Below are 18,731 nucleotides of genomic sequence, written 5' to 3' on the forward strand. Positions count from 1 at the left end.
TTTTAAGAAGAGACTGGAAAGCCACTTGTCTGAAGTGGTATAAGGGCAGGGGTGTCAAACTTGCGTCGTCACAGCAGCGTCACATGACATGCTGACTTTTTTGCCATTCGCTAAACTAGGTGCGGGTGTGGCCAGCACGTGACGCATCTGGCCCGCGGGCTGTGAGTTTGACAGCCCTGATATAGGGTCTCTCGGCACCGCCAGGTTGCCGGAGCGAAACCACAGAGAAGCACACATGGCTGGTGTTGCAAAGGTGGTTTATTTGCAGCCGACAGCTACTGCTCGCTGCCGGTACGCTCAACAGCGATCAAGTCAGAGTTCCTGTGCTAGCGCTGAGCGTTGTTTAAATAGCGCGCTGAGAAGCCAACATCCGCCTCCACCTCTCGACGGCGCCTCGTGATGACGTCATCGCGAACTGTCACAGCAGCCGGCAGCATCAGCCCCTTTCCCCGCAACCCACGCGAACCCGCTACACCCAGCACCTGTGTATTCACGGCCCTAACCGCACCCTAAACCCATCACCAACACTGTGCTGTGACTCCGGTCTGCACTCCCTTGTTTCTTAAGCAAAGAAAAAGCTATCCTACTAATCCCAGATTGATCACAGAAGTGCAAATTTATTTAATAAGGAGCAGACTAAAAACCACCCTGGGCCACAAGCCAACACACTCAACAGGGGAACAGGGGAATCAGCACTTTTTGTGACAGCTATTCATTTTGTCTCTCATTATTCTATTATTCTTATAACTTTGTTTGAATAATTCCATGCCACAGTGACGCATTGATAAAGAATGCATGTCCATGTTCGTGCTCATTTCTATTCACCTTCTGGCTTGTTATTTATAGTCAGACTTCCATTCAAACCAATTTCAGGGGTAATTCAGGCAGCCTAGTAAATCTGACACTGGCAGTTAAAGTAAAATAAAATAAAATAAAAATAAAGCCAGTTAAACTAAAATTAGGGAAATCTGAAAGGCATTCATTCCTTGGGGGAAACATCTTGTTAATTTAGAGCAAAGGGGGAAAAAGTATCCCCATAAGGTTAGGAACTTCCCTTAAATACTTTCATAAAAATCTATAATCATAACCAGTTAGAAAGAAGTACTTATCAATTCTGTGTCACGATGAATGCCAGTTGCTAGGAAACATTAGCAGAAGGATAGTGTGCTGGCTTCCCACTGACATCTAATTGTACACTATGGGAACAATCAACAAAAGTTGATCCAGCACAGTTCTTTTACTTTCCCAAAATAATGTAAGTATCTAATCTATCTCCTTACAACGCATATGTTTTTATGAACCAACCTAGAACTAAGGAGAAAGTATCTGACAGTGAGAACAATCAACCAATGGAACAGCTTCATCACTGAAGGCTTTCAAGAAGAGATTGGACTGCCATTTATCAGAAATGGTGTTCTAATTTTTTTTTTTACTACCGGTTCTGTGGGCATGGCTTTTTTTGTGGGTGTGGTTTGGTGGTGGTGGGGTAATGTGACTAGGTGGGCATGGCCAACATTTAAAAAAAAATTAAAGCATTTTTTCTACAACCTTAAGAGGTTGCAGAAAAAAATGCTTTTAGAAGCCTCTGACAATCAGACAACTCAGCTGGGATCGCCAGAGGCTTTTAAAGGCTTTTTTTTTTCCTACAACCTCTTTGGCTGAAGAGGTTGCAGAAAAAAATGCTTTTGGAAGCCTCTGATGATCCCAGCTGAGCCGCACGATCATCAGAGGGTTTTTTTTTTTACTTTTAAAAGCATTTTTTCGGCCGAAGAGGTTGTGGAAAAAATGCTTTTAAAAGTAAAAAAAAAAAAAAGCCTCTGATGAGGTGGGCGGGGTAAGTGAGCGGCGACTGGGCTGGGAACCGGTTTGGGGGCATGCCCAGCCAATGTTATTACCGGTTCTCCAAACTACTACAAATTTTTACCACCGGTTCTTGCGAACCGGTGCGAACCGGGAGCAATGCACCACTGACCTACAAGGTCCCTTCCAACTCTGTTAATTTGTTAAGGAGAAATTTCCTGACAGTGAGAACAATTAATCAGTGGAAAGACTTGCCTCCAGAAATTGTGGATGCTCCAACACTAGGATTTTTAAAGAAGAGATTCGACAACCGTTTGTTTGAAATGGTATAGGGCTGTGATGGCGAACCTATGGCACGCATGCCACAGGTGGCACGCGGAGCCATATCGGTGGGTACGTGAGCTCAGCTCTGGCTCACATGTGTGCACTGACCAGCTGATTTTCAGGCCTTCTGGTCCCACCGGGCCTCCAGGGGGGCGGGGAAGGCCATTCTTGCCCTCCCCAGGCTCCTATAAAGCCTCTGGAGCCTGGGGAGGGTGAAAAATGGGCCTACCGGGCCCACTGTGCCATCACGTGCCAAAAGCGGGGAGGCCGTGGGGGGGTATCACACGTGCATGTGCGGGGGGGCAGGGCGCATAGAATTATGGGTGTCGGCACGCGCACATGTGACCCTCCCGTGCTCCCCCTGCTTTTGGCAGGTAATGGCAAAAAGGTTAGCCATCACTGTTATAGGGTCTCCTGCCTGAGCAGGGGGTTGGACTAGAAGACCTCCAAGGTCCCTTCCAACTCTGTTATTCTGTGATTCTGTTATGGAACTGGCAGAAGTACCAGTGTAATAATGTGTACTAATACACATTATATGTAAATATAAACAAATAGATGGAAACCAGTAGTGGGTTTCAAAACTCATCGCTACCGGTTCGCTCGTAGGCGCATGCACACGTGACGTTTCTGCGCATGTGCAGAAGCGTCCGGGTGGGTGGGCAGAGCCTCCTGCTCCTGCTGCTACCAGTTCGCCTGATCCGGGGCGAACCAGTACCAACCCACCACTGATGGAAACCTACATGATTGCAATATTTTTTACCCCCTGCTGTCTTGAAGCCAGTTTTTACATACTGAGTTTATCCAGTTAGAGACCAAGGGATTTTGTTTGCTTCTGCCATCTGTGCAAGATGCCTTTTGTCACATTAAGAAACTCTGAGATAAAGATGGATAATCAATATAGGCTAATATAACATACAGGAGCAGTGGCCTCTCTTTTTCTCTCTAATTCAAGTCCATCTGTCCCTAGAAAGGAGTATAATTCATGTTACAAATGTTCCTTATGATGAAAGTGATGGAGAGCAACAGACAATATACAGGTTGTCCTCAACTCACAAGCAAAATTCGAATCGGGTCTTCCATTGCTACACGATGCAGTCATTGAGTGAATCATGCCTGATTTTATAACCTTTTGGCCACATTTGTTAAGTGACTCCTGTGGTCATTAAGCAAATCTGACTTCCTCACCGACGTGGCTTGTGGGAAGCCTCCAAGAAAGGTCGCAAATATAGATCATTTGACACCCACCCACCCCCTCGGATGCTGCAACCCTCATAAATACTTGGCAGGTCTCAAGATGCTGAGTTGTGATCAATTTGACAATAGGGACACTGTGACAATCGTAAGTGTTACTTTTTTTCAGGGCTGTGAACGGTTGTTAAATAAACGGCCATAAGTCTAGAACTCGATTTCATTGAGGGTTGCATCAGGGTTGTGTCTGACCTCGGGGGGGGCAGGGTGGGTGTGGCTGGGGTGGGTGTGGCCAGCTCAACATCACTCGTGTCGTTTTGGGCCGTGATGGCCTCCTGCAGTGCTCTGCCAGTGAAAATGGAGCTCGGGGGGAGGGGCACACACGGCCCTCTCAAGCTCCATTTTCACTGGCAGAGGCACTGTAGGCCAGTCCTTCGCTGTTTCCAGGGCATCCCCATAGGCCATATCTAAGCACTCCTTGGGCTGGTTCATGGGCCTTGAGTTTTTAATTTTTTTTTTAAATTTGATTTATATGCCTCACTTCTCCGGAGACTCAGGGCGGCTTACAATGCATTAAGCAATAGCCTTCATACTTTTGTATATTTATACAAAGTCATCTTATTGCCCCCACAAACTGGGTCCTCAATTTACCTACTTTAGAAAGGATGGAAGGCTGAGTCAACCTTGAGCCTGGTGAGATTTGAACTTACAGTAATTGCAGACAGCTGGTGTTAATCACAATGCTATCAGTCTGCTGAGCCACCAGCAGACACCCCTGGTCTAGGACTACTTGTATCTGAAAAATCTGTTACACCACTGTTCTTTGCAAAAATCCCTGATCTCAAACCACATTGATAATAAACAACACCAGTTCGATTGGGAAGGAACAAAAATCATTGGCCATGCCAACACCTGAATTTATCGAAGCCTGATATTCTACCAAAGGAGCAATTAACAAGCAATATTGATCTAGATCCAGCATATGAATATGTAAGAAAGCAGACTGTTCGGACAACAGGAGAACCAATCAGCTGCTCAGAATTTAAATATAGCTCCAAGCAAACAACCAATCACACGACCAACTGACCACACTGGCACACAAGGCATTTATAAGCTAAAGAGGAATAGGACAAGAAAATCCTGATGACGATGATGATATTACCTAGTCTGGTAACGAAACGTTCAGAAACTAAATTGAAACAAGCTTGGAGAGCAAACCCACTGTTCTTTGTCTAATTCCGGGGTGTCAAACTCAATTTCATTGAGGGCTGCATCAGGGTTGTTGTGGAGGTTAATAAAATCAATGAACTGTGAACCTTTGTCTCTATGAATTTTTACTTTAACAAATGAGCCTTTAAATCATTTAAAAGTAAATGTTTTTATTTACATAATAAAAACATAACAATATCTATACAATTAATAAACAGCACTTAGTTACTATGATTAATTATCCTGTCAGCTATATATCTATATCTACATCTACATCTACATCTACATCTACATCTACATCTACATCTACATCTACATCTACATCTACATCTATCTATCTATCTATCTATCTATCTATCTATCTATCTATCTATCTATCTATCTATCTCTCTCTCTATATATATATATTTCTCTCTAAGCTATGTTATCTATGACTATTCTTCCTCAGAGAAATATTATTATAAACCACCAGAACTGCTCTTCTAACAGACTTCCAAACTGCTCACAGTTGTCTAACGGAAGATCCTAAAAGAGTTAAGACCTAAGACCTAAGACCAAATAGCTAAGACGAGTGAAGATCAAAGAGCAAAGAGTTTCTGACAAGAATCTCCTTTTATACTGCTAACTATGACAGTTAGGGTAGGACCCTGGAGATTCGAACATATTAGCTGCCCTCTGATTGGCTTATGTATCTGTCCATTCCAAAAGCCATTAATAGGCACAGCTATAGAGAAATAAATTTTCTCTAAGAAGGGTTGTGTTTGACCTTGGGGGGAGGGTTGGCCAGGGGGCGTGGCCAGCTCAACATCACTCGTGTTTGGGACATCTGTGGTGGCCCAGGCAGGGCTGTGGGATCCTCCAGCAGCCCTCTACCAGTAAAAACGGAGCTTAGGAGGGCCATCACTGTTGGAAACAGTCCTTCGCTGTTTCCAGGGTGGCCCTGTGGGCCAGATCTAAGCATCCGATGGACCGGATTTGGCCTGCGGGCCTTGAGTTTGACACCGCCACCCCAATTCATCTCCACTTAACCTCATCTTGAAATACTGAAGATATGCGGACATCATCTGGATTCCAAGATTTGCTCCGGGTGGTTCTTAACTTATGACCAGGATTGTGACTTGAATTTCCATCGCTAAGTAAAGCAGTTGTCAAATGAATCATGCAGTCATTAAGTGAATCGACTTTCCTTGTCAGAAGCCGGATGGGAAGGTCCCAAACGGCAATCATGACACCGTGGGATGCTGCAACCATTGTAAATTCATGTCAGTTGCCCAGCCTGACGTGTCCAAGAAATGTTGTAACAGTTGTAAGGACAAGGACCACTCATAAGTCACTTTTTTTCATTTTGACCACTCAAGTCACTTTGAACAGTCATTAAACAGATCGTTGTAACTTGAATATGACTTATACATGTTAAATAGTACTACTTTCTTGGACTGGATATGTCTAGTCTTATGAAAAGAAGGACTAGGGGTGACATGATAGCAGTGTTCCAATATCGCAGAGGCTGCCAGAAACAAGAGGGAGTGAAGCTATTCTCCAAAGCACCTGAAGGTAGGACAAGAAGCAATGGGTGGAAACTAATCAAGCAGAGAAGCAACTTAGAACTAAGAAGAAATTTCCTGACAGTTAGGACAATTTATCAGTGGAACAACTTGCCTCCAGAAGTTGTAAATCCTCCAACACTGGAAGTTTTTAAGAAGAGATTAGATGACCATTTATTTGAACTGGTGTAGAGTTTCCTGCCTAAGCAGGGGGTTGGACTAGAAGACCTCCAAGGTCCCTTCCAACTCTGTTATTCTATTCTATTCTATTCTATTCTATTCTATTCTATTCTATTCTATTCTATTCTATTCTATTCTATTCTATTCTATTTGTGTGGGAGTTTTTTATTATTTCTCTTAGACTTTAATATTAAATATTGATGGACAAATTAATCCTGCATCAAGTAACCCTAAAATACTTAAGAGTGCAAGTGATTCTAAGTTCTTCAGAATCATAAATGTCTCTTATTATTCTTTTCACATGCAGAGAGATTTCTCTTACTTCTCTTGGGTTAATTCTAATGAGACATATTTTCTGATGATTAACTTGCCTACTGGGTTCCCATGGAGTGAGAGCAAGAGGCTATCAACAACCTTTTTTCAAGCCCAAATTTTGATCAAGCACGGCCAAAGGACAGTCTAAAATTATAGTCTTCATAGAAAGCTGTAAGTGAAGTCAGTCACTGACCTCCTGTGAAACGAAAAACTGCAAACATGAATTCATTGTAATAGAACTAAAGTTGGAATGCTGGAATATTAAGCTTGTTTAAATTATCTCCAGTATTCAGAAAGAGGGGGAAAATTGGGCAGTTATTACCTCCCTCCCTCATTAATCTCTTTAAAAATATAAGTTGAATTCCTTTAAAAAAAAAAATCTGGTTTAACCACTGCATCTCTGGAACTTTCTCACTTATAGGAAAAATGAACTAACCATCAAAATATGAATTAAAAGAATAACAGAATAGCAGAGTTGGAAGGACCTTGGAAGTCTTCTAGTCCAGGGGTCTGCAACCTTAAACACTCAAAGGGCCATTTGGACCCGTTTCCCACAGAAAAGAAAACCCCGGGAGCCACAAAACCTGAGTGGGCGTGGCCAACTCAACACCACTCACTTCCACCAGTCACATGACCCCCCCTGGCCACGCCTACCCAGCTGATCATTAGGACAGAGAACCAGTTGTTAAAAAACACTGAGAACCACAAAACCCTTTTGAAATCTCTCTCTCCCTCCCTCCCTCTCTGTATCTCTCTGTCCCTCTCTCCCCCCCTCTCTCTGTATCTCTCTGTCTCTGCCCCGGCTGCTTCTCCATCCCCCGCTGTCACCTTTACCTTCTCAGGCCAGGCGAGGAGTGACTGGGAGGGGACGGCGAGGGGCGGAGCCAGCCAGTGGTGGGATCACCTGACAAGGAGCCACAGCAGAGGGCCCAAAGAGCCGCATGCGGCTCCGGAGCTGCAGATTGCTGACACCTGTTCTAGTCCAACCCTCTGCTCAAGCAAGATACTTTATACCAGTTCTTTCCACCTCGTGCACTTGAGCGCTCACCACCACATGTGTGGCAGAGATGGCATTCAGCTAGTTCGGACTGGTTCACCCAAACTGATAGTGGAAATCACGGGTGGGCTTGCCCACCCGCCCCAGCTCTAAGCTATCCTATTTAGGCACATTTAGGGGCCAGGCGCATGCACGGAAGGCACACATGCAAGCAAAGCGCATGCACGGAGGCAGGGAGCATGCACGGAAGGCAGGTGCGCATGCAAAGCAGGCACAATGTGCACGAAGCACACATGCGTGCGTGTGGTGAACTGGTAGTAACATAATCCGAAAACTACCGCTGATGTGTGGACTAGGGATGGTTGGGTTGGGACTGAAGACTGCTCTTGTTTTGTCCCCGTCTCACACACGCACACAAACAGATAGCCAGGGGTTAAATAAAACTGGCAGACAACAAATTCTTTCGATAAGAGGATTGGCAGCAACCCAGTAGCTGCTTGCCAAGAACTTTACTCATAGAGGGAGGGGTTGTTCCTCCGACAGATAAACCCAAACAAGATACACACAGTTCAAGAATTGTCAAGTCCAGTCCGTATTAAATCCAAGGCAGATAACGTTGTTTCAAAGATACAATGTGACTCGCTAGTAGTTTGTAGTAGTAGTCATTCCAGACAAATGACTGTCCAGTCTCTTCTTGAAAACTTCCAGCAATGGAGCACCCACAATTAATCCACTGAATAATTGTTCTCACTGTCAGGAAATTTCTTCTTTCTTCTAAATTGGATTTCTCTTCCATCCTTCTATCTTTCTATCCTTCCATCCTAGGAATGGACCTTCCATCCATTCCTAAGACACTGAGCTTGTCGATCAGAAAGGTCGGCAATTCAGCGGTTCGAATCCCTAGTACAGGTCTCCTGCATGAGCAGGGGGTTGGACTAGATGACCTCCAAGGTCCCTTCCAACTCTGTTACTGTTACCTTCTTATCCTGCCTCAAGTGTTTTGGTGAATAAGTCAACTCTTCTCTGTGACAGCCCCTAAAATATTGGAAGATTGCTATCATGTGACCCCTAGTCCTTCTCTTCATTAGACTAGACAACTGATGGTTAACCTTTTTGCCATCAGGTGCCAAAAGTGGGGGGAGTGAGGGGGGGTCACTCACGCGCGTGCCCACAGCCATAATTCTATGCACCCCAACCCCCGCACATGTGTGTGCAACCCCCTGCACTCCCCCAACTTTTGGCATGTGATGGCAAGGTAGGCCCGTTTTTCGCTCTCCCCAGGCTCCAGAGCCTTTCTAGGAGGCTGGGGAAGGCAAAAATGGCCTTCCTCACTCCCCCGGAGGCCCTCCGAAAGCCAGAAACCGCCTTTTTCCTGACTTCCAGTAGGCCCAAAAGGCCTGAAAATCAGCTGGCCGGCGCGCGCATGCACACCGAAGCTGAGCTCGCGTGCCCACCAATATGGCATACCATAGGTTCGCCATCATGAGACTAGACATACCCAGTTTTTGAAATCATTTGTTTTAGCCTTCACCCCCTTAATCATCTTTGTTGCTCTTTTCTGCGCTCTGTTTTAGAATCTCAATGTCTGTTTTTGTATCATAGTGACCAAAACTGGTCTTTCTGAAATATTCTTGGTGGTTTGGATTCATTATTCATTCCATCATTATTAGTTTTACTCTACGATAAAATGATGAACACTGTATGAATTGCATATGCGTTCGAGGGAGAAGTGGGGACAGATGGGCTGCATCATACGGATGCAAAAGGATGTTCAGCCTGCAAAGCTCCTATGCTGAAAGCAAAACCCATGGAATTGATTTCATCTAATTGATTATTCTTTTGTGTTTGAACACACTAAAGCAATTCTCCTGAATGAGAATGCAGTCTTCCTGAACTGACTGGGGTTGGGTTAGTTTAAGTGGTGCTTAAGGAGGTGTGACGTTTTAATTTCTGCTTTTTTTATTTTTTATTTTTTAAATGTAGCTGTTGCTTAACAACCATCAGGCTTTTTAAAGCAAAGTCTGTTGTGTCTTGTTTTGTTTTAATGACAGACTACCAATTTCTTTTAATGCTGCATTACAGTCATCTTATTCTAACTTCACACAGAGACACGTTCAATTTATGCATAGAACTGAATCATCTAAAAAGCTAATTGGCTTTTGAATGTTAAACAATAAATAGGTTAACAAGATTTTCTTCGTTTTTCTACCATTGATTGCTTTGGAATTGTATTAGCATTCTAATACAAGGAAGGAAGGAAGGAAGGAAGGAAGGAAGGAAGGAAGGAAGGAAGGAAGGAAGGAAGGAAGGAAGGAAGGAAGGAAAGGACATTTTGTCTTTCTGGATTACAAGCTAAATTTAAATAGTTACTGAATGCAAGGTTATGGAAAAGTGAACAATTAAGCCTTTCACATGAACAATCATAAGGTTTCCATCTACTTGTTTATATTGTTGGAAGAAATGTCCATCTGGGTTCAGTCCCAAGTGGGGAAAAAGACACTGGATTCATGGAAGTTGCTTGGAAAGAAGGTTTAATGGTGGACAGGACCACATGGTTCTGAGGTCCTGGGCAAAAAGGAGAAGAGATGCTGAGAGTCCCTGGGTTTTATACCCTCTCTGGCTTTGAACTTCCTGCGGCACAGGAAGAGTCTTCTGATTGGTTGCTGTTAGAGGTCATAGTTAGCTTTTAAGGCTGTCTCTTGTGTTAAGTTTGGTTGAATCTTGCTGGGTGATGATGCAGTGGTGGGTTGCTCCCGGTTCGCACCGGTTCACAAGAACCGATAGTAAAAATTTGTAGTAGTTCCGAGAACCGGTAATAACATTGGCTGGCCACGCCCCCGAACTGGTCCCCAGCCCGTTCGCCGCTCGCCGCTCGCCGCTCGCTTACCCCGCCCACCTCATCAGAGGCTTTTTTTTTACTTTTAAAAACATTTTTTGTTCAGCCGAAAAAATGCTTTTAAAAGTAAAAAAAAAAGGCTCTGATGATCCTATTGATCAGCTGGGATCGTCAGACGCTTTTCAAAGCATTTTTTCTACAACCTCTTCAGCCGAAGAGGTGGTAAAAAGAAATGCTTTGAAAAGCCTCTGATGGTCTCAGCTGAGTTGCCTGATCGGCAGAGGCTTTTCAAAGCACTTTTTTCTGCAACCTCTTAAGGTTGTAGGAAAAAATGCTTTTAAAAGTAAAAAAAAAAAAAAAAAGGTTGGCCATGCCCACCCAGTCCCATTATCCCCCACAAGCCACGCCCACAAAATAAGCCACGCCCACAGAACCAGTAGTAAAAAAAATTAGAACCCACCCCTGTGATGATGTAATCAAAGGGCTTTGGGCAATTTCTACTTTGGCTCTGCCTGAAATAGGTAGATCCTTGTTATATAGAATAGACTGGCCAAGACCTTAATAGCCCATTGACAAAGGCGGTGGGGGAGGGAACTGAGTTTCTGCCTCCTTTTTAGGGGAAATATTTTGCCCTTTTAATATTTCCCAAAATATATCATTTTTCTAGGAGAGGAGTGGGTGCTAACTTCCTACAATATGTACGAAGCTTATTGTCATCTGTTTCTGAGGGGAAAGGGAAGAGAAATGTAAAAAAGAGGGGAAAAGGAAAGAAAAGGCATTGACTTCCGGCTCCCTTTGGTGCAATGGAATAAGATAACAACATCAAGCCTCAACTTTTTTACTTTTATGTCATAGTATACACTAGCCATTTCTCTAACAACAAATCTATATAATTGGTAAAAATCCAAAATCAAAGTTTTTCTTTTCTTTTCCACCTCAAGCCCAATGTCCCGAAGCAATTTCCAAGAAGAAAGAAAATTAATTGTGGTTTTTTTCCTGTAATCAAAGCAGTCAATTTAGCCATCTCTGCTAACATCATCAACTTTTGCAGCCATTCATCCATTGTGGGAATCCACAAAGTGTCCTTCCATTTTTGTGCATAGAATATTCTTGCTGCCATCAACCTATATAACATCAAAGTTCCAATTTTTCCCCCAAGTCTTTTTCTATTAAACCCAAAGGAAAAAGTTTCTGGTTTTATCTTTATATTCCTCTTTCAGAACCTTCTGTATGAAGATCTGAATCGTACTCCAATATTTCTTTGCTTTATCACATGTCCACCATAAATGACAAAAAGTCCCTTCTTTACTTTCGCATTTCCAACGTTCATTTGAAATACCTTTATACATTCTTGACAGCTTGTCTGGTGTTAAATACCAGCAATAAATCATCTTATAAATTTTTTCTTTTAAGATGTAATGTAATGTCAATATTAAAGCTTTCGTCCACATATTCTCCCATTGTTCAAGCATTGCATTTATATCCAAAGTTCCTTGCTCACTGAATCATGCAATGTGTAACATATTCATTGAGGACTACATATAAATCACAATTCTCCTTTGTCTTAGTTCTTAATTTTTTTAAAAAAAAACCTGATCCTTGGAAAGCCCCACAAAAGCTAAATGTTTCCTTAGTGCCCTTCAACTTGTAAATAAGGAGATGACTGTGCATCACAATATTTTGTGTTGCTAATAGATAGGTCCTCTCAGACTCATAACTCAGGTCCGATCAGTCTGGAAGTCAGCTCTGAATTTTTTTTCTTGGTTTTTTTTGTTTGGTTCCCTTTTTCTTGGATCTCTAGAAAATACACAAGTGCTCAATTCAATTTCCAGTATTGCAGCTGCAACTAATAGGTTTTACACAATGTTTAGTATGCAATGATGTTTTCAGCTTATAGGCCGTTCATCTTCATAACAAACTTGTCACCTCATGGAGGCTGAGGGCTGTATTGTTATTTTCTTGCTCTAAAACAATTCAGCAGATTGTTACAAAGGTGGCTAGCATGGAGTTATAAAGGGTGAGTAAAATGCAGATAATCTCTCAAAGTGTTGTGGTCCACCAGCAGCCTGAGGAGCTGGCAGCAGAGTCGGACAGTGAGGAGGCTGGGGAGGAACTTGGGCCAGTCCTGGAGTCTGGGGAAGGCTCGGACGAGGGCTCTGCATCAGAGGCAGAGATAGGGCCATCTGGGAGTTATGTGCTGACTCTGGAGCCTCCAGAGTCTGACGTCAGCAAGGCAGAGGAACGGGAGAGTCTGTTCCCAGTGTGCGTATGCGCAGAGCTGCCAGAAGGCAAGAACAGTTAAGACAAAAGGGGCGACTCGGGAGTAAGGCTTGGAGATGATTGGTCCCTCCCATAAGTCATAAAGGAGGAACAAAGGCATGTGAGCCTTTGCAGGAAGCAACTTTGTTTGTGCTGGTCGGTTTAAATTCTGAAGCTCCATTTTGACTCTGTGCTTCCTGTGGCCTTGCAAAGCTAATTGCCAATTATTTATTTATTTATTTATTTATTTATTTATTTATTTATTTATTTATTTATTTGATTTTTATACCGCCCCCTCTCCCAAAGGACTCGGGGCGGTGAACAGCCAAAATTAAAAAACATACAATATAAACAATTAAAATACGTTTAAAACAGAATTAAATCTAAAATGGCTCCCCAATTTAAAATGCCTTACCCATACCCCTATAAATAAGATGAATTTGAAATTTAAAAATTTAAAATTTCCACATTTAAAAAGGGGGAAGATTTAGGCCAGGCCAGCTTGATAAAATAGAAAAGTCTTAAGCACGCGGTGGAAGGTGCGCAGATCCGGGATCCTACGTATCTCCGGGGGGAGCTCGTTCCAAATCGTAGGTGCCCCCACAGAGAAGGCTCTCCCCCTAGGGGCCGACAGCCGACATTGTTTGGCCGACGGCACCCGGAGGAGCCCCTCTCTATGGGAGCGTACTGGCCGGTGGGAGGCTATTGGTGGTAGCAGGCGGTCCCGTAAATAACCAGGTCCTAAGCCATGGAGCGCTTTAAAGGTGATAACCAGAACCTTGAAGCGCACTCGGAAGACCACCTGGAGCCAGTGCAGCTCACGCAGGAGAGGTGTCACATGGGAACTCCATGTCGCTACCATCACCACCCGCGCGGCCGCACTCTGCGCCAGTTGGAGCCTCCAAGTGCACCTCAGGGGGAGCCCCATGTAGAGAGCGTTGCAGTAGTCCAGACGAGAAGTAACGAGGGCATGAGTGACTGTGTGTAGGGAGTCCCGATCTAGATAGGGACGCAACTGGCGGATCAGGCGAACCTGATGAAAAATCCTCCCGGACACGGCCGTCACATGCTCTTCTAACGACAGCCGTGAATCCAGGAGGACACCCAGGTTGCGGGCCCTATCCGTGGGGGCCAATGATTCGCCCCCAATAGTCAGCGATGGCGCTAGCTGACTATATCGGGACATCGGAAACCACAGCCACTCGGTCTTGGATGGGTTGAGCCTGAGCCTGTTCCTCCCCATCCAGATCCGTACGGCCTCCAGGCACTGGGACATCACTTCAAGGGCATCATTGGGGTGGTCCGGGGTGGAGATGTACAGCTGGGTGTCATCCGTGTACTGATGGTACTTCACCCCAAAACCACGGATGATCTCGCCCAGCGGCTTTACATAAATGTTGAACAAAAGGGGCGAGAGGACCGATCCCTGCGGCACCCCACATATGAGGGGCCTCGGGGTCGATCTCTGCCCCCCTGTCAACACAGACTGCGACCGGTCGGAGAGAAAGGAGGAGAACCACCTTAGTACGGTGCCTCCCACCCCCAACTCTTCCAACCGGTGCAGCATGATACCATGGTCGATGGTATCAAAAGCCTCTGAGAGGTCTAACAGGACCAGGACAGAGGAGCAGCCCCTGTCCCGAGCCCTCCAGAGATCATCAACCAACGCGACCAATGCCGTTTCCGTGCTGTATCCAGGCCTGAAACCCGACTGGAACGGATCCAGATAGGATTAGGTCTTTGGCAGTGTGTTAAGGGAGATAAAGGTGGGTGCTTATCAGCCTTATCCCAAAGGACTGTGGCAGACTTCTGTCGGACTCTTTACAAACTATTTGTGACTCATCACGGGCTGGGAATGAACAGAATTCACAGCCGTTGAAATAAAAAGAGGGTTTTGGGGACTAATTGTGTGCTTTTTACTGTCTCAGGAAGCCTAGGTCAGTATACAAAAGTGCTTTTTCAAAAGAAAACTGGACTATGTTTTTTGAAGAAGAAGATGATTCACTTCTCATCCAAGAAGTTTCATCAATTCATCATTGAGACAACCATGTCGTGGATGACTAAGAATCTCCATAGACATTCATCCAGGTAACTCACAATCTGAACCAAAAACTTCCATGGCTGTGGTATACTAAGAGAGAGAAAGAGAGAGAGAGAGAGAGTTCGGGAACTACACTCAGACTCTTCACACAGATGGTCCCAAGCTCAGTCCAGATCGAAGGATCAACCACAATCTGGAGACATCCAGTCCAGTGGTGGGTTTCAAAATTTTTTACTACTGGTTCTGTGGGTGTGGCTTGGTAGGCGTGGCATGAATTGGTGGGCGTTGCTTGGTGGGAGTGGCAGGGGAAGGATACTATAAAATCTCCATTCCCTCCCCAATCCAGAGGAAGGTTACTGCAAAATCCCCATTTCCTCCCAATCAGCTAGGACTTGGGAGGCAGAGAATAGATGGGGGCGGGGCCAGTCAGAATTTTTACTACTGGTTCTTTGAACTACTCAAAATTTCCACTACCGGTTCTCCAAAACTGGTCAGAACCTGCTGAAACCCACCTCTGATCCAGTCGGAAAACTCAATAATGAACTAACTGATAAATAACCTCTTCTGGTAAAGGGGTGTCCTACATTCCTAAGTTTCTTCTAACCAACCTTTCCTCACGACCACCACTCACTCCACCAATCATTTATTTTTTGTTTCAACTTGAAGCATTTCAAGCAATTCAAACAAACAAACAAACAAACAAACAAACAAACAAACAAACAAACAAACAAAGACACACACACACACAAATACAAACTATTCGAAAGTTGTATAATTCCATATAAGTATAAGCTTGGTACCCTAAGAAAAAAAAAGTAATACATGTTTTTTGTTTTTTGTTCAACATGTACTATATATGGATTGTTATCTACAGTAATTTCAAAAGTCTGTTTATATAGGGCATTTTTACTGCTGAAGTTGCACTCCCAAAAGAAAGTGATTTATAAAATGCAACAAGCAAGCAAACAATGAAACTCACTGATAGTTAAAACAGAAGTAAAACCACAACTAACTGTTACTAAATAAAATGAAGCAACGGGCAGGTTTTTTAAAAAAGTAGCTGTCTTAAGGAGAACATTTTTCAACACAGAATTAAGCCACTGCACACGGGACATCCAGCAATAACATGCTGCATAATGTATATCTAAACACTTTGTAATTGCACATTATCTTGTACATGGAAAAATAATACGTTCCACACTTATCTGCACCAAATAGATTGTGATGTTCTTTCTGCGTTGGTTTTTAACAGGAATGTGAAGCAGCTCAAAGCATCACATGCTGGAGATAAATGAATCAATCTATTTCTGCCTTGAGTCAATTTTGCATATGTTAATGCAATTTCTTATATTACTTTACTGGAAAATACTTAATATTTTTGCATTACCCCATTCACCAATGGACCCAGCCTGAAATATAACTGCAATTAATTCCATATATATTCATCCAGGACAGAGGTGGGTTTCAAGCAGGTTCTGACCAGTTCTGGAGAACCGGTAGCAGAAATTTTGAATAGTTCAGAGAACCGGAAGTAAAAATTCTGGCCCCGCCCCCATCTATTCTCTGCCTCCTGAGTCCCAGCTGATTGGGAGGAAATGGGGATTTTACAGTAACCTTCCCCTGGATTGGGGAAGGAATGGAGATTTTCCCATTCCCACCAATGAGTAACCTTCCCCTTGAGTGGGATGGGAATGGAGATTTTACAGTATCCTTCCCCTGCCATGCCCACCAAGCCACACCCACAGAACCGGTAGTAAAAAAATTTGAAACCCACCAGTGATCCAGGATCAATGCATAACATCATGTGACAAGTGAAAAGATTGGCACTGAAAAATTCACTTTTTTTAGTTAAAAATAAAATAAAAATAAAGCCAGTTTGTGATTCTTTTTTCTAGAAAAAAAAATCATGTGTCCATTGGTGCATGGTTGACTTGAGGAGACCACAATAGTTGACAAAAACTTGTACCTTTAAATAAGATGTGTTAATCAGAAAGGGTGCTACCAAACTCCCTGATTTTTATCACAAAATAAACTTATCTGCTGACAATAATTTCAATATAAAATACAAAAAAAAAAAATGCTGCTTTTTAAATGTGAAGGACATTAATTTGGTACTTCACTTAGAAATTTAGCCACAAAGGAAACTGAGGCTCTGTGTGCATCTATTTAAAAACAGATGTTAATTCACTCAGCCGTCGAGTTCATAACATTTCATAACAATAGTTTAGAAAACCATTTACACTGAGCAGCGTTTTTCAAACTTGGCAACATTAAGATGTGTGGAGTCTGGCACACTTCTTAAAGTTGCCAAGGTAATGAAAAATTGCTCTAGAACCATTATGGCAAATCTATAGCACGTGTGCCCGAAGTGGCACATGAAGCCATGTCACCAGGCACGTGCGGCATCACCCGTTCCTTTTCCGGGTTTTTGGCATGCATGCTCACACTACGATCAGCTGGCCTTTGTGCGTGCAGAAGTGCTGATAACCGGAAGAGCTGGTCTTCTGTTTTCCGGTGTGAGCATGCGTGCCGGTCAGCTGATCGGCACATGTGCATGCGTGGTAGTAACTAGAAGACTTGCTAGCCAGCATGCATGTGTGTGCCGGAAACCGGAAGTACCTTATCCGGCGTGCACATGCCCCCTGGGCAGCTCCTCTTCCTGGTTGCAGCCCTGACAAGCTCGCATGCGTGAAGTGCTCCCTTTCAGCACTTGGTGCCGAAAAGGTTCGCCATTGCTGCTCTAGAAGATCAAGAAGAGTGATCCAGTTCCAGGCTCTGCATTTTAGGCATTGATAAATGCTTGCATGTCTGGAGGTGGGTCTAGTCTAGTGAGAAGAAGGACTAGAGGTGACATGATAGCAATATTCCAATATTAGAGGGGCTGCCACAAAGAAGAAGGGGAGGAGGTCAACCTATTCTCCAAAGCACCGGAAGGCAGGACAAGAAACAATTTATGAAAACTAATCAAGGAGAGAAGCAATCTGGAACTAAGGAGAAACTTCTAAATAGTGAGAACAATCAATCAGTGGAATGGTTTGCCTTCAGAAATTGTGGGTGCTCCATCACTGGAGGCTTTTAAGAAGAGGTGTAATGGCCACTTGTCTAGAATAGTATAGGGAAGAAGTGTCAAACTTGATTTGATTGATGGCCGCATCAGGGTTCTGTTTGAACTTGGGGGGGCATGGCCAGGGGGGCATGGCCAGCTTGATGTCACTTCTGTCAAGGGCGCCTGTGGGGGCCCGAGCGCTCTGCTAGCAAAATGGCCTCCTGCAACCCTCTGCCAGCAAAAACAGAGCTTGGAAGGGCCGCACATGCTTCATTTTCACTGGCAGAGGCACCGTAGGCCGGTCCTTCACTGTTTCCAGCTTGGCCCCCATGGGCCAAATCTAAGCATCCTGCAGGCCGGGTCCAGCCCAGGGGCCTTGAGTTCGACACCCCTGGCATAGGGCCTCCTGCTTGAGCCGGGGGTTAGACTGCAAGACCTTCAAAGTCCATTCCAACTCTGTTATCCTGTTATTATCGACAAATGAGCAACCAAGATGATAAGGAAAGAACATTTTATGAGGAATGGATGGAGTTACTAGGTATGCTTAGCCTTGGGAAGAGAAGACTGCCATGAACCCTTTCTTCAAGTGCCTGAAGAGCTGTCTTCAGGGGACAGAGCAGAATTGTCCTGAATTTTTCCATAAAACAGGGAAAGAATTCAGAGTAACGCATAACCTTACCTGATAAAACTCGGACTTCTGCTTCATTTCCAGTTCTTGAACTAGCGGGATTTTTGGCAAGGCATCTATAGATCCCACTGTCCCCTGCTTGAATCCGACTGATTTGTAAAGATCCAGAAGGCAAAATGGCTACTCGAGTGTCACCAGGATTCATAAGTAGATCTTCTTGGTTTCTCTGCCAGTGGACTGTAGGCATAGGTTCACCAACAACTTCGCACTTTAATAAAACGGTGTCACCTGCAAATGCTGTAACGGAGTCTGTCTGGGACAGAAACCTCAGTGGACCTGCAGAAAGGAAAAGATAATTGAAATT

General features: G+C 44.0%; 1 protein-coding gene across 1 annotated transcript in view; it reads right to left on the minus strand.

Moving 5' to 3' along the window:
• DCC (DCC netrin 1 receptor) overlaps nucleotides 1-18,731 on the minus strand; it is a 764,852-nt gene that overhangs the window by 609,104 nt on the left and 137,017 nt on the right. The window contains exon 3 of the mRNA XM_070934567.1: nucleotides 18,419-18,703. Within this exon, the coding sequence (XP_070790668.1) occupies nucleotides 18,419-18,703 (285 nt within the window). The remainder of the gene's footprint in view (nucleotides 1-18,418; nucleotides 18,704-18,731) is intronic.

The sequence above is a fragment of the Pituophis catenifer genome, unplaced genomic scaffold (assembly GCF_029215685.1).
Source record: "Pituophis catenifer annectens isolate HBS135680 unplaced genomic scaffold, rPitCat1.0.hap2 SCAF_2, whole genome shotgun sequence".
Lineage (NCBI taxonomy): Eukaryota > Metazoa > Chordata > Lepidosauria > Squamata > Colubridae > Pituophis > Pituophis catenifer.